Source organism: Ciconia boyciana, chromosome 9 (genome assembly GCF_034638445.1).
Source record: "Ciconia boyciana chromosome 9, ASM3463844v1, whole genome shotgun sequence".
In the NCBI taxonomy this organism is placed as follows: Eukaryota; Metazoa; Chordata; class Aves; order Ciconiiformes; family Ciconiidae; genus Ciconia; species Ciconia boyciana.
Genome location: NC_132942.1, coordinates 43,900,592 through 43,916,784, shown reverse-complemented (window position 1 = coordinate 43,916,784; position 16,193 = coordinate 43,900,592). Strand labels below are relative to the sequence as shown.

The 16,193-nt window shown below is 47.7% G+C and overlaps 1 protein-coding gene and 1 non-coding gene across 7 annotated transcripts in view; both read left to right on the top strand.

Moving 5' to 3' along the window:
• Window positions 1-1,143: 1,143 nt before the first annotated feature.
• TRNAM-CAU (transfer RNA methionine (anticodon CAU)) lies at window positions 1,144-1,216 on the top strand. The gene has a single exon. It is a non-coding gene; the product is annotated as a tRNA-Met (tRNA).
• A 361-nt stretch (window positions 1,217-1,577) lies between these two features.
• The window catches only part of FBXO31 (F-box protein 31), a 28,192-nt gene continuing 13,576 nt past the window's right edge, over window positions 1,578-16,193 (top strand). For 2 of the 6 annotated variants that reach the window (XR_012044056.1, XM_072871844.1), the window contains exons 1-3: window positions 1,578-1,990; window positions 9,386-9,457; window positions 11,994-12,080. Coding sequence is in view for 4 of the 6 variants with exons in the window: in XM_072871844.1 (XP_072727945.1) it covers window positions 1,615-1,990; window positions 9,386-9,457; window positions 11,994-12,080 (535 nt within the window). In the remaining 2 variants the exon portion in view is untranslated. Of the gene's footprint in view, window positions 1,991-7,262; window positions 7,623-9,385; window positions 9,458-11,993; window positions 12,081-16,193 lie in introns of all 6 variants that reach the window. The other 4 variants (XM_072871848.1, XM_072871849.1, XM_072871845.1 and 1 more) reach the window with 4 other exon arrangements.

Here is a 16,193-nt window from a genome sequence, read left to right as displayed (position 1 = left end):
CTTGGAGCAGCTTTTCTTAATTTAATCAGAATTGTGGGCACTAAACTCATCCGTCACTGAAGCCCCGAAGGATTAGCACACTGTTAAAAATGACATCCTCATTCTGCACGCCGGCAGTGTTGGAGGGAGGAATGCAGCAGTTCAGGCTGTAAGAAGCCGTGCGTTTACTCATCTTGTGGTTGTAGCAATTTTGTTTGTACCAGAAGCCTCGCAGCCTGGACTCATCATCTGATCGTCCCGAATGCACGGCCAGCCGGATTCTTGGAAACCACGGTATTGTCCCAGTGACAACAAGAGCTGCCCACTAGACCCTTGGCAAAATCCTCGGGCTGTCCAAGGGAACCCAGACATGTCTTCTTGTCTGGTGGGACTGATGTCCAAAGGTCTGTTCCTCCTTCATCTTCTGCTGGTTGCTCACTCTGCAGGCAAACAGCTTCCCTACAGTGATCCTTGTGGGTGAGGTTTGGAGACTTTCTGCATCAATTAAATGTCTGTTTTCCTGTCTTCTTCCAATTTAGTTATTTGTAGCTTGATTGTCACGGTGACTGCTGCCTTGAGACCCTCGCTGAGGGTGAGGCCTGTTGATTAGGATTCAGGGCAGCGCTTCTGCCGACATTGCAGGGGACTCTCTTCTGCTGAGCACTTCAGCGAATGCACAGAGTTCATTTCGCTGCAGAAATCCCAGCTGAACAGCGACTCTTCACAGCAGAGAGGCAAATGAGGTTGGCTTGAATTTTTGTAATTATGTGGAAACAACTTGATTTCTTAGCGAGCGTGTTGTCAATGCAGCCCTCGCAGCCCATGCCTGGCCAGGGGAGCTGGATGAGGACGTTGAGGAACCCCGAAGGACTCTTTCAGCAATGCAGCTGTTTTGCAGAACAGCCTGGGAAAGAGGAGCCATTTGCAAAAAATGTCAGGTCTGCCTTGCAGAAAAGCATGGGAAAAGAATGAATTTGCAAAAAAACCTCTAGGTATCTCCTGCAGGAAAGGAGCCATTTGCAAAGAAACGAGGTTTCTCAGGCAGCACCCCAAAGAATAGCACTAACAGGGTGCGAGCACCGGGAAGGTCCCGAGGAGGCGGCGGCGGGGGGGGCGGCCGGGGGCCGGGAGAAGGGCGCTGCGCGGGCAGGTGCTTCACGAGGAGCCTCGTTAGCGCAGTAGGTAGCGCGTCAGTCTCATAATCTGAAGGTCGTGAGTTCGATCCTCACACGGGGCAGCAGTGGTTTCCTCCTTTTCCTCCTCCCGCGGGCGGCCGGGAGCTTCCCAGGGAAAGGCATTTTTTTTTTTTTAACGGAACTGCAGCAGGGGCGGGATCGGGGCGGCGGGGGCGAGCCCCACAGGGCTGGCAGCGGGCTGCAGCGCACGCCGTTACCGGACACGGGCACCCCTCCGCCGGCCCCCCCGCCAGGCGCTGGGTCCCCCCGCACGCTAGGGGGCGCGCCGCCCCGGCGGGCGCAGCCTCCCGCTGCCGGTTGTGTCGGGGAGGCGGGATAACGGCCGCGGAACGTCCGTTGGCGGCGGAGGCGGCGCCGATTGGCGGCGCCGGGCGGTGGGCGGGCCCGGCGGCGCCGCGCGGCGCCGCGCACCGCCCCGTCGGGCAGAGCGGCCGCGGCCATGGCGGTGTGCGCCCGGCTGTGCGGGGTGGGCCCGGCCCGCGGGTGCCGCCGGCGGGGGGCGGCGCGGGAGCAGCGGCGCGGTGGTGCCGGCGACAGCGAGCCCGACACCGACCCCGAGGAGGCGGGCGGCGGCGGCGCCACGGAGGACGAGGAAGCGGCGGAGCGCATCGAGGGCGGGCGGTCCGCGCCGCACCCCGCCGAGGCCGGCCCGGCCGGGCGGGCCCCGCTGTCCCTCCTGGAGCTGCCCCCCGAGCTCCTGGTGCAGATCTTCGGCTCCCTGCCCGGTACCGACCTGCCCAGCCTGGCCCGCGTCTGCACCACCTTCCGCCGCATCCTCCGCACCGACACGATCTGGCGGCGGCGCTGCCGCGAAGGTACCGCCCGCCCCGAGGTGGGGGGCCGGGGACGCCCTGAGGAGATGGCCCCGGGGGGTGCAGGGTGGGCGTCCCGGAGGATGCAGAGAGGAGATGGCGCCGGGGGTGGTGCAAGGTCAGGGTCGCGGAGGGTGTGGGGAGGTGACGGGGTGTGGAGCGGGAGTGCTGAAGGGGTGCAGAAGGGAGATGGTGTGTGAGGTCTGGGGGTGCAGGAGAGGGCTGGGGCCCGAGGGGGTGCGGGTTGTGGGGCCATGAGGGGTGCATGCAGGGCTCCGTGTGTGGAGGGTGGAGAAGAGGGCAGATCCCGGGTCCGCTGGGGCACGGTCCCTTCTTGGTGGCACTTGCTGCAAAAGGGGTGAGGTGTGAGCAGCTTTAGCAAAGGGCATCAATCTGGGGTTGTTCCCTGGGGTGGTAGCTGGAGAGGAGGAATGGGGATGGGACCAGGCCCAGGCCCTGGCAGATGATGCCTCCGTGTAGGGTGTCCTTGGGTGGATCTTGAGGATGGAGTATTTCAGGCAGCGAGGAAAAGGAATGATCAGTCCCAGCAGAACGGGGCTGCACTGGGGAAGAAAGGAGCCCTTGGGTGTGCAGCTGGGGGTCCCGGAGCTGTGGAGGCACAGCAGGTAAAGCGGGAGCGGGGAGCCCGCTGGCGTCTAGTGAGTGGATGGAGGAGGGCAGGCCTGGGTAAGGTTATCCATTCTTGTCCTGTCTGGGGAAGTACAGTGCCAGGTTCGGAGGGGTTCCTGGTTTGCATGTGTGTTTCCTGGGGAGTGTCTGTCGCAAGGATGCTGTGCTGCATTAATGCAAAGGCTCGGGGGCATTTTTTTTTTCGGTAGCGCCTCAGTTCTGTGTTGCTGTGGCCCTGCTCTGTTAGGTTGCGGTTCTCACTCTTTACTCCTCGTGCTTTTCCTCATATCAGTGTGGTTCTCTGTCCTGTTTGTTAATCCAGCAGCTGTCCCACCCTCCAAGGGCTGTCTTGCTGTGCCCATCGTCTCTCTTCGTAGTGTGATCCTGCCAGGTGCATCTGCTGCCAGCACATGAAGTCATGTATTTGTTGTTGTTGTTTGTTTTCTGTTTTTAATACCAGTGAGGGCATCGGGATGAAGAAATTAAGTATGTCAGAGTGGCTGCCTGCCATAGGCAGCGGGCTCTGTTCAGATGCATTAAACCTTGCAGGAATGAATTCATGCCTTATCAGCGCTATCCAAGAACCCTTGGACAGTACAAAGGCTGTACCTAGAAAATGTATACCAAAGCATTCTTACTTCTTAGTTCAGCATGGGATGATCCCATTGTCCCAGTAACTGAACATTGTTTTTTGGAGACAGGCTAATAAAATGGCATTCATTCTTTCCTTATTCTCCTCTACTGACATAGAGTCCTCATGGACGTTTGTGTATTTCATGAACGGTTTGCAAAACTTTGCTGGTTAATTATTTTGATGGGTTATGATCCTGGCAAAATGTTTCTATAGAAATGTATATAATTTTTAAATATAGGCTAGGTTGTCTTCTAAAGGAACCACTAAATTAGGCCTGATGGGGAAATAAATTTATTTATTAAATTCATGACTGCTCCTTGGATTTTCTTGCCAGTGGATAAAGCAGTGTTCAAAAGCTTGGCTGAAATGTAAATAAACAGTGGGCTTTGGCTAAAGCTAAACTGGACAGGAAGGGAAAGTATTAAGACTAGACTCCTGTCTCAAGGCCCTTAGCTAGCTACAAGTTGAGAGGTGCATAAAATCAAATTTTTATTCTCTTTTTGCACACAGTTTCTTATGTTTCCCCGATGTATCTGTTCCAGCCACTGTCAGAGAGCGTATTAGTGGACTGCTGGTGTGATTGAGGTAGATCTTGTACCAAAGGCGTGGTGTGCAAGCTGTGCTGGACAGATAAGGGTCAGGTTCCTGGCTGAAAAACTTACTACATCTCTGAAACCGTTACTGCAATCTTTTAACCAGTCATGGTTCTCCAAGCGGTTCCTAATCTGGACTTCTTGCACTGTTCGTAGTGCTTTGCATTGCTCTGCACGGCAGTTGTAAGTAATTGCCGTTGTGGTAGTACTGTAACTTTGAGTATTTGTACACAGGAGTATAAAATGGTCACCATTTTATGAAGCTACTTTGCAGTTAATTTCTCTGCATATATTTCAGTGATACGTTGCACATGCTCAGCTACTGAGTGTGTTCAAATGTGAGCGTGCAACTGTGTGATGAGGCAACTACTTGAGGACGTATATGGACATCAGGTATTAGTATATAAAAGCACATATAAAATGTAGAATGTCCTAGCACACTCCTTGTATTGATAACTTATTAATTCTGAAGCCTACTGATGATATTCCAGAGCCGAGCTCTTTGAGGAAGTAACTAGTAGACTTCAACTTTGTGTCGGTTGCATATGCAAAACTATTTGTGTCTTCAGAAATGCACAACAGTAAAGAGACAAGAAAGACAATCCTAAAATTAAACAGAAGAGCTCTTCTCTGAGAGAAGCTGATTGTTGCAGTGCTTTATTTTAGCCATTTTGTACCTTCGCCTTGGACAGGAGCAGTGCCGAATGTAAGCAAAAGCCCTGCCGTCGCCCAAGTCGGATGGGGCACTCAATCCCTTGAGCGTTGGTATCTTGCTCTTGCGTTGCTGTGTGCCGACGCAGTTGTAGATTAGCCTTGAGAAGCGTTGTGATTAGTACAAGCATCCATAGGGCTTGTTTTCCTGGAAGTGGAGTGGCTTTTGCTGGTGATGGTGAACTGGGAAAGTGCTGGATTAACCAGAAGTAGTTGTGTAACACTGGCGTGGCTGTTAGGGCTGTTGTCCTTTTATCATTGCAACTGTTTGGGGTAAACAATGTCTCTGAATTGCTTCTTTGGCAAGAAGAGGATTGCAGTCACTTTCATGTTTTCTATAAATAGGAGATTGCTGATCTCTGCAGTGGGAGCAGAATTAAAGCGTGTTTCACCCTGGCTGGTGGCCGTGACCTACCTTGATTAACACCTGATAGTCCATTTTAAATGGTAACCGCTTTCATCTTAAAATAAAACGGCGCAAGCGCAGCAGAACACCTGGAAACAGACCAGTAATTCAGAATAACCAGGTCTAGAACTTGGATGAAAAGGCTTTTGTTTGTGAAAACAACCTCCAGCAGCTTTTGGACCTGCTGAAAAATGTCAGGTATTAAGGTATTAAAGGTATTAAAGATGCTAACCTTCAGCAAGTTTTATAGAGAGAGGTGCCTGTGGAGAAGAGTGGGAAATTTGGTTTATACACTCAGTGAGGGGGCTGTTGCATGGAGTTCAGGTCTTACGAGACTCCGGAGAATCCACGCAGGAGTTTGATGTTCAACTGCTCCCACAACAGGAATAATTTCTTGTAGTGCTGCACCCTAGTAAATGCGAAGGTGGTTTTAATAAGTCACAAGGTTCTAATCTTCCTTTGTGTGAGGTTAAAGCACTGTGTAGCGTGTTTCTTTGGTGAACCATCATGGGCTTTTCTTCATCTCTGAGCACGTTCTTGGGCTTTTAGGCTACAATTTGGCAATGGTTTGCTGTTTCTCACTGCTAATGGCAGGTGCTTGCTAGCCGTAGCCATCCTTCAGGGGGTCTTCCTTAGATCTGTTTGTAAGCTGTAGATCTTAAGCTACACATCTTTTGCTTTAGGGTATCTGCAATGCTTTCATTTGTTGCAGATCAACTCTCCTTTTGCTCAGCTCCTTATTTGCGGCTGCAAAATATCTCAGTGGTAACTACAAGCCTTCCCCTGGGAGAACTGTTTGGGAAAGTATTTGGTGTATTTTAATCTGATAGTTCAGCCTTTGGAAACAAGAAGCTGGTTCCAAATGTGTCCACCTGGTATTTTGGAGATGCTAGCCTGAGAATCTCCCATTTTTGTGGTCTCTGAAATAATCCAGTAAGTTCTATGCTTTCTGTTCTGTGTACAGCCTTGTAAACATGCATTTATCCAGGAATAATTGGAGGACTTGATTAGTCAGGGCACAGTGGAAACTTAGTAATGGTAAGAGTGTCAAGCTCTACCAGACATTCTAATTTCCCCTGAATTGCAGATGTCCACATACAGTGCTTACAGCTGCTTACTGGCATTGCCATGCTGAGAAAGAAAAAGCAGTAATTTGGTCTTTGATATGAATACAGGGGCTCTTCCCTACCTGAGTTTAAAGACCCTTGTTTGTTTTGGTTTGGTTTTTTAAACTTGCACAGAGGGAGGTGTGCGGCATGGCTTCTTGTACAAAGGAGAAGGGAACGTGAGGCTTAGAAGAGCATATGGTGAGAGCAGGCCAGGGAGTAAATTACACTTGCAAAAGTATCAGTGCAGTTCACAATAAATGGAGACTGCCTTTCCAAGTCCTTTAAATTCCAGTGCATGTGACCATGGAAACAGCACTGTGTCACTGTGTGTTTGGTAAATCTTCCAAGCACTCCTCATAAACCTAATAAAACAGGCTTTCCAGCTGGTCAAGTAAGAACTTTAAACCCAATTTCCATCCTTGCTTTTGAAGCAGGATTAAGTAGCCATTTTCTAATGGTATAAATTTCGTGTGTGGATTTCCATGACTATTAACTCCTTAAAATACTTTGCTCAGTGAGCTGTTGCCCAGAGATATGTTTCCTTAAAATAGACTTAATGGCACCAAAGTGGAATTTCCCAGGAAGCTTGAGCCCTTCAAAGCTTTCTTGGAAAAAGCTTTCTATTCTCTGTGAAGAAAACCTTACCACTTTTATTTTTCTGTAACTATCTTGAAGCTCTACTTACTGTTAATTTTACGTCCCTCTTGTCTTCTGGATTAAAAAGAGATGGCCAGCTTTCTTGCTTTTGATATTTGGAGGTTTTGTAGGCACTGTGAGCCGAGAGACTGATTTTTCCCATCAAGCGGCCCTCATGGTGTTAACAGCTCATGGGTCAGAAGAGCTTAAGTGATGCACTTACCCGGAGTTAAGCCATCACTCTGGGATTTTGACTCTTTGTAGTTGTTTGCTGAACAAAACAGGATAAGGACTAGTTATCATAAAATGAGATGAGTGTTTAAGCACACTAAAATGAGATTATTTTTTTTCTTGATAATACTTTCTTATAAGCCTTGGATGTCTAATGTCAAATAGCGTGTAGCAATATTGAAATTCTAAATTTTTGTCTTCTTTTTTTTAAAGGAGCTTGCTATTACTTGGGAGAACTTTGAATCTTTCCAGGAAAGATTTGAACTACAAAAGTTAGGAAGTGCACCTTTAGTAGTGGTTTTGCTTTCATAAAATTTCACTGCAGGTTACCAAGGGCACTTGCATGAAACTGGGATAGAGCTTTAACATCAAACCACTTCCCACCCCACCCTGTTGTTCCAAGATACCTGCTGGTAGTGGCACTGCACTGAGACTGCACTCGAAGTGATTTACAGATCTACTAGGGAAAATGCTTTGCGAAAAATCAGCACCTTCTGGAGGAAGAGAGAACGTCACTGTGCTAGTACCGCTGTTAGAGAGCAACACGGAGAAATGCCATTTGGGCAGGATCCTCTGCATGTCTCCTCCCTTTCCGATGCAGTATAAATATCTTCAATGGCACTGAATTTAATCTAGCTGCAATGCCTGCTGCGCAAAGTGTGCATCTTACTGAGTCTGTGGCCAGGTGAGTATTTGTTTACATGGAAAGAGTTGGCTGTTTCCAAACAGCGGTTTATGACCACGCTGTTTCTGTCATCTTGTAAAGATCTCTAACTTTCTGATCAGCTGAGGAAACATACTGTTCCCTCCATCCCTTTGATGTAATTACCAAACACATACCCACTTGGGTACATATGCAGAGCAGTGGTTGAAAGCCTTGATAGCTCTGGCAGGAGGGATAGACACGGGGTGACCTGCAGGGTGGGTCTGAATTTCCAGCCTCCGGCAGAGCTCTGGTTTCACAAATCTGCAGAAGGGCTGTGTCGGGTCAGCTGGCTGTAGCCCAGCGCTAAATAGCTTGTTTGTGCTGGGCTGGATGTAGTTTCCTGCAAGCTCGTCTGTCTGCTCTCTGGCTAATTGTGCTTCCTCATCCCACTTTGTGTTTGATAACACTTAGAGCTTCCTCTGGCTTTTGCTATGGAAGTCAGCAGGAGCTTCGCCACTGACCTCTGCATCTTTTAATGAAGGGCAATGTGTGTGTTGTACCTTCTGCCCACTCTTACCTTTACTGAACTCACTGCTTACCCGAAGTGATGTTATGCGGAACGTGTATTCCCCGTAGGTGAGCTGACAGTAAGCTTTGCGCGTGCTTTATCATCGTGTACATATACCACAAGTGTATTTATAGACAGGAGGAGGCTGAATTCATTCAGGGAAACTTCTGCTTTTCTCGTATATGAAGAATGAATTCTCGGTTTGCGGCAGTTCACCAGCATTAGGTAGTGGTATTTGGCAGCCGCAGCAGATTGTTAATGCAAGGAAGCTCGACTGAGGGTAAGTTTCATATTTAATGATTTGATGAGGGTCTTCACAGATACACTTTTGCATCAAATACCTGGCAGGTGTTTGGTATTGCTAAGGAAAGCTGGTGTTTGATCTGTGGTATAGATGTCTGATGTCAAGGCGGGTAGTTTTCTGTACTGAGATCTAACGGGGTCACTGCAGCAGGGTGTTTTTGGTTGCTGATGATTTTTTGGGATCTCCCTCCTCTCATTTCCTCCCTCCGGTCTTCTAAGGATTTCTTGCACTGAGACGTTAGTACTTGCTTTTATGTTTTTTTAAGTTTCTTAGAAGTTTGGCATTGACTTCCTGAAAATGAAATGAGAATCTCATTTTCTGCTTCAAAGCTGCCTTTAAGATCTCTGGATTGCTTTGTTTTCAGGGTGTTCTGTAAGCAATCAAAGGCATTTGAGCGTACAACAGACCCATCTCAATCTGATCTGCTTTCAAGTGTAACCATATTTGTACATGCTGATGCCTGTTTAATGTCTCCATTTCATTCTTTTTAAAGTCTGTGACCTTTTCTTTAGGATCCTAATAAGCAGTTTTCCCTGTTGGATACCTCAGTGGGAGTAGATAATTACTACACACAATCATGATTTGATCTAAATGGGCATACAATTCCAGCTGGAATGAGTACATCTTCCACATTTCACACTCTTTCTGGTCTAGGTGTAAACATCTGTAACTTTGCTGTGTTTGTGTGTTCCTTATGGTGTGTTTGTTGCAGGCATTGTTTGTAAAATGTGTTAGATTCCCAAACTGCAATATAATGACATCTAGTTTTCTGTTTTCTCTTCAAAGCAGCATTAAGATTCTTGGACTACTGTGGCAGCTTGCAAGAATGCACCTAATAACATTTCATTTTTGCTCCAACAGTAGATATCAAGATCATGGGTAGCAAACGCCTTTGTGCCAGAGCTGACATTATTATTTGTGTCATTGCAGAATATGGCGTCTGTGAAAACTTGCGGAAATTGGAGATCACAGGAGTGTCCTGTCGAGATGTTTATGCCAAGCGTAAGTGATAAAGCTGATATAGATCTGTATGGCCTTGCTGAGTACCAATTTTGAAAGCATATACATGTTGAGTATTTATTAAACTTTGACTTTAATAAATGTAAATTAAATAAGTTAAATGAAAATAAAGTTACTCAGACTTACTTTCTAATGGCAGGGGGTTCATCTGTGAAGTTGACGTTTTTGGGGTTTTCTTTAATACTAAGCAGATGCCAAGAACTAGGATGTCTATGTCCTCCAAGCTTTTGGTAGGAAAAAAACATGTATTTAAATTTATAGCAAAGTGTGTTGAGAGTTTTTCATCCTTTCTTATTTTGCCATTTTTAGATCTTGCTAAGGAATTAACTGATATTTTTCATAGCTGGAGGCTTCCTATGTCCTAATGTAGCTCAGTCTCGATCTCAGTGAAAGGACGCCGTTGTATGCTGACAGTGGGAAAGTGCTGTAGGTAAAGGGGTGAGCGTTCCTCTGGGCTGCTCCTGAAGGAGGAGAGCCTGGCAGGGCTGGGGCTCTGCTGCGGTGTCGGTGTGGTTTAGGAACATCTGTGGGAGCAGGATCCCAGCTCCTTAGACCCAGTGTGCCTTCTGCAAGGCAGATGCACATCTTCTGCCTTAGAGTGGGGAAGGGGCATCATCAGAGGAGAGAAACCAAGGTAGACTAAGGACTGAATGGGGGCCTGGATTCATGGTGACGCTGTCTCCCCTGTCACCAAATCTTGCCCTTTGCAGTTAGAAGCTGAGCTGCTTGCTCAGAGAGCCTCACGAAGCCCCCCAAGAGCTGCCGTACCAGTGCTGCCAGGCTGTGTTGTCTTGGTTCCCCACCACAAATTTTGTAAGGGAGTTACCTGTGGTCCGTAAGGTAAAGAACAAGATTTAACCTGCAGCACATGAACTGTGGCTTCTGGCTGTTCAAATAAGGTCCTGCTTTATGAAACAAAAGCTGTAATTGTCCCAAGTTACAGTCATGAGAGGTTTCTGTAGGCTTTGCAGATCCAAAATCTAGTTCAGCTTCTACATGTACTGTATTTGCTGAACCTTGAAGCAGTGAGGACCTCAAGCATTGATCTTAATGCTGGAAAAAAGAACAGGTAGAAGGGTTTTAATCCCATCTTTAACAGACTTGCTGAGCATCCACGGGCAAATTATTTCGTCACTTAGTGCCCCTCTTTACCTGTTTGTGCTATAGGACTGGAACTGCCTAATTTTCCTGGGAGGGAGGGCTGAGTGATGCTGAGCCAGCACTTAGATGTCCACAGAGACGTCTCGTTAACGCTTGAGGCCTCCCTTACTTCCCATTCAATCCGGTATCTCTGTATAACACTGGTGTGGTAACAGCTGTACAGCACATACCGTACCGGATCTTAATCCTGCATTGCCAGTCTTAAATGGCGGAACATCTCTTCATGACCTGTAGTCTTTTCACTACAATAGTTCCATGGTTCAGATATATTAAAGCGCTATTTAGTGCTTTTTTATACACAAGTTATATGTAAAAATGGCCTTACTGGCTCAGAACAATGCTCTCTCTCTAGCCCAGTACCGTATCTCCCAGCCATGGCTGTGAGCAGTCACCCAGGGAAGACCGAGAAGAGGCCAAGCCTATGTGATGCTTTCCAAAGTACTCTCTCAGCTTCTGACTGTTTTCAGGTTGGGGGATTTCCAGAGTCTAACGCAGTTTGTTGGTTTAATAGCCCTCAATAGATCTGTCTTACATGTATGTTTCCAGCCTTCCTTTGCACCAAAGTAGTTTCTGAATCCATAGCATCCATTGCCAAAGAGTCGCACTTGACGTGTGAGAACCACCTCTGTGACAGACCTTATTGCATTTCGGAGTAAGGACTGTGTCCATATCCATTCAGCAATCCTAAGAAGCAATGGTTACTCAGAATGGTTAGTCAGAATGCTTGGCAGCTGTTTCTGGCATTCAGGGATGCACCATCTTGGCTCTCCTGCTCAGATTCAACAGTTTGCCCTCTTGCAAACACTTAGTGGAACAGTTTCCTGGTGGTGTGACCCCATTTTCTCTACTGTCCCATAAACTTTCATTGCAGAAGAGTTAATTTGGGGCTACTGGCAGGACTCACATGCACTTTTCTGTCCACTGAATGTGCTTCTGTAAGAGGTAGTGTGGGAAATGGGGAACTGAGCTTAAGTGCTAGAAAGCATAACTAATCCAAGGCCTGGGCTACCATCCATGTAGTTACTTGGCCTAAGTGGTCTTACTGAGACAGCAGTGCTCGTTACAGTCACACTACAGAGTTTGAGGGGGGACCCTGATTCCACTTTGAATTCAGTGGATGCCATTTGTAAATATTGTCTGTGGGAATCTCGAACGTGCCAAGTTCCGCGTGAGTAATCCTGCTAACCGAGTGTACCTGAGACTGGGGCTGATGGAAATAAATGGTGCACCACAACTGGAAGTAAAGTCAAAAGAGAGTTTGACTTTCCTGCGTGGTTGGTCCAGACTCATCGTACTGTTACGTTCTGGTTACAGTGGAGCAGAGTTTGCTGGTACTTACCCTGCTGTGTCTGTTCAGGTATAAACCCACGAGTGAAGTCGGGGCGTTTTATGAAAATCCTTCCCGACTACGAGCACATGGAGTACAGAGATGTTTACACCTGCCGTACGTACCTCCTGCTGGTTGATGCTTCCTGCACTAAGCACACACAAGATGCTGCATGGAGTGTGACGTTGCTTTAAGCAAATTATTTTGGGGTGGACCTTGGGACAGTACAGAGGGTGCTGGCTAGTCTGTTCTTTCTGTCGTGCGTTAGTGGAGCATTCTGACCCTTTAGAGTGACAATGTGAGTAGGGCAGGCAGTGAGGTATGTTGGTCTCCTTTTGAAGTGCTTTAAGTTAGAAAATTGTCCTGACTGGGTGCAAAAAGGAGGGCCTGTGTTCACAGTAGGGGAGCACTTGCTCTGCTCTTCAGGCATTGCTCCTCTCTTAGAAGGAAGTATTCAGATACCCTGGTGAGGGCTCCCAAAAGCAAGTTTAAATAGGCTCTAGACTGGCAAAAGCTTTGTCTCGATCCAGATGAGCTGCATTCGGTTCCACAGCCCTTCTCAGTGAAAAATGCTGAGGGTTCCCATACTAATTCCCTCCCTGCACAGTGAATCCTTTTAACCACCATCTCCCTCTCTAGCAAACATTCTGCTGGTGTTTCAGAGATTGTGATTTGCCTTTCTCAGTCACGAAGCTGCTCTGGGTAAACTGTTTTTTCCCTCCAGACATTGTGTTGAGGGAAGAATAGTAAAACATTGCAGTTTAAGGCTCACTGTTCTGCAGAAGTTGGGGGGAAGTACTGATCAGTTTACATCAATTAAGGAAGCCAGTACTGCTTGGTACTTGGAGGGGGTGTTGAGCTGTCTCTAATGCTGCTTTGGGTCTGCATAGTTTTGCAGACTCAAGTTCTTAACTTGCTGCTGCTTGGGAATGGAGTTTTTTGCACACTCTAATGAGCAGAGTGGATGCTGCAGACTTACCTGTGCTAAAGAAAGCAGTCGAGCGTGGGCCACGCAGAGAAGATGGTGTCTTTAACGTGAGTCATGACAGACAAGCAGCAGTGCTACAGCAGGAATCAGTAGAGCGTTTTAGGTTTGGCAGTCCTGCTTGTCAACGCCAGCCTTGTTCTGGAGCTGGATGGGATGGAGAGGCACGTCCAAGCTGCCCCGCAGGATGAGGGATTCCTTTGTAGATTGCTACCTGGGTGTTTGCTCCAAACGTGCCGTTTGTGGTGGCTCTGAAATGGCATTTTGTGCTGTTCCCTCAGTTGTTAATTCTTTAGCTGCAGCCCCAAACTTCTGATGTCTCATGCCCCTTTTCTCTAGGGGTGTGTTGTATTACTTGGGGAGCAGCCAGTGTGGTTTAAGATGTGATTGCTTATTTCCCCCTTTTTCCCCTCCTGTGTATTAAGGCTGCATTGCCAGGATTTACCATGTGAGTGCTCCCTAATTCATATTCATGCAGCCTTAGCCAGGTCAGCTCAGATCACTTTCCCCCGGGTTTTAAACTAGCCTGGCTGACACTTAGCTCTTTCCACTAGCAGGTCAGTTATCACCAGCTGGAGAGCAGTAACTGCTTACATTGTTCCAACTCATTTTGCTTCTAGATACCTTGCTGCATCCTGAGAGTCCGAGAGAGTTGTAGTGGAGATCAGGTCTTTTGCAGTCAAAGTGAGCTACCTCTGCTTTAAAGGCTGCAGATTTCACTGAAAACTCCCATGTTAGGTTTTTGCATTTCTCTGCCTGTGCTGTCCAAGCTGGACACAGGTAATGACATGAGATTTAGCTAAAACAGTAACATCTGAAAGCATCTGCTCTCCTCCTGTTTTAATAACCCATTCTGGGGTTGTAACTTGTCTGTTTCTACCTATGGCGTCTGTGGTCTGCCAGCGCTGCGATGCTTGCTTGAATCGCTATGCATTTGCTTAGCGTCACTTCCTTATCCTGTGTCTGACTGACAAAGAGCACAGGCATTAGACCTTTCCCAGGCAGCCTTCTGTTGATGGGAGCTTGGGCATTCACTGCTTTTCCTAGCCCACCCCCAGCTGGATTCAAGCCACCTTCCCATCCGAAGAGCGTGCAGGGCTGCTTGTGGCAATGTGGGTAATATCCAGGCTGGGTGGGGGTTGTACTGAAGTGCCTCGGGGATGTATTTTTGCTCCATTTGGCAGGATGTGGGCTCAGAAATTCAGGTAGGCAAGAGGCTTCTTCAGGATTGAGAAAAATAGGCAGTGTGCATAGCAAAGGAAAACCTTGGAGAAAGACCCAAGTGCTGCTTTCTTTCGAGGAGCAGGGAGGGGAAACAACTGTCAGATCCATCCTGTCTCCTGCCAGGGAGAGCCAGAGCTGGAATTCATCGGGTTTTCCCTGCAATGAATATAGCTGCTGGCTCGCTGGAGCCCAGAAACACCCCAGGCCTGAAAATGGAGCTGTGCTTTTGCTTTGAGACTCATTTGGGCCTTTGGCCAAGTACCAGCATTTTCCCCAGTAACTTCCTTTCCTGCAAGAACAGGAGGAGGAGTCCACAGTCCCCTGAGCAAGTGAGGGAGACAACCTGTCTGTTAAGGTGTCCCTGCCATGGGCGTTGGTGTGTAGGGAGGGTGAGGCTGGGTGAAGTGCTGCTCACATTGCAGCCTGTTTCCCATCAGCTCATCTGGAGACTTCTGTAGTGCCAACCAGCTGGGTTTTTAAACAGTGAAAAAAGAAGAGCTGCTCACAGTAGTGGTGCAAGCTAAGCGCAGAAGCTGCTATCCAGTGGGTAGGATTCTTCTGGAGATGAATGGGATTTTTTTGGTCTCCTCCCTCCTTTGCAGCCCCAGGTGTCCGGGTGGTCGGGGCAGATGGTGAAGCAGGCTCTGTCTGTGACTCAGCCACGTTTCCTGAACCGCCATGGCCCCTGGCGAACCGAGCTGCAGCTGGAGCCGGCTGTTTACTCAGAGTGAGCGCACAAACTGCCCTCGACAGGCGTGTGTCTTGGAGTGAAAGGGCTTGCCTTGTCAAGCAGACACTTTCCGCGCTGTTAAAGTCCATCGATTGTAGCTACAGCTCTGAAAGTGCTTCCGACAGGAGCTGGGGGAGGAGGGACATCCTTATCACTCTTGGATAGCTTAGCATCAAGTTTTCTGTCCTAAAAATAAAAAAAAAAGCTGAGTTTTTATCAGCTCCATGCCAGACAGGGCAGAAGGCAGATTGTGGTGGGTGGAGCGGCTTAGGCACATACCATTTATTAATATGTAATTACTGCACTGAGACGAGAAGACTGGGAATGTGGTTTGCTTGCTTGCCTTAGTGTTGTTTGTGCTGCACTTGGTTCACTGGGTGAAACCAGGCCATCAATCTTAAATTGTTTACTGCACAGGAAAAAGGCTCCTCCAGGCCAGTTGGCAGCAGCTCTGGACAAGCCGCCCTGCTGTCCTAAACCTCTGTGGAAGTTCTCTACTTTGGTGTAATAAAAACTCTCCTATAGTTCTTGCTATCTTAAGTATAGTTAATGAAACAAAGCTGTTGTAACAGCTGCACTGAAACACAATTATTTCTATAAATTGATGCAAAGCAAAAACCATTATTCAGGCCAGTCCTGTAGGTTAAAACGGGTTGTTGTGGCCTTCTGAGTTGGCCATGGACATCATTGTAAGGCAAGCGTAGTATCTTCTTGCCATCTTCGTAGAAATAATCTGCATCCTGTTGTTCCTGCCCAAAATGCCAGATCATGTGTGATGTCTTCACGTGAAGGTTACTGTCAGGAAATTATATGGACAAAATTAATGGCTGACTGTGTACGGACTGGAGGCAAGTAGCATCTCTAAGCTTTCCTCAAGAGTGGAGGTTTGTTAAGATTGTTCTGTAATAGGCATTTTCTCCTGCTTGCTGAAAACGTTCCTTCTTGTCCTTCAATTTTGGTGGGATTGAAAGTGCACCTAGCTCTGATATGAGAAATGGAGAAGCCTCACCTGCTGCAGTAGGCTTTGAGGGGGACTTTGAAGCAGCTTTTGGGCACTGCTGAAATGTAGCTGCTTACTTAGAATTTTTAAGGCTGTTACTGACTTGGTAACACCACCAGATCTCCTGAGCTGGCATGGTCTGTGCGCTTTGCCCGTGCTCTCTCGGTGGCTGTTTTTAAGGACGCTTAACTCTGGAGACAAGTTTGTCTATACAAGGCAGGGAAATTCTTCCAAAATATTCAAATTTCCATGTTCCTTACTGCCTTTCTGCCCTTCCTTATTTTCTGTTGC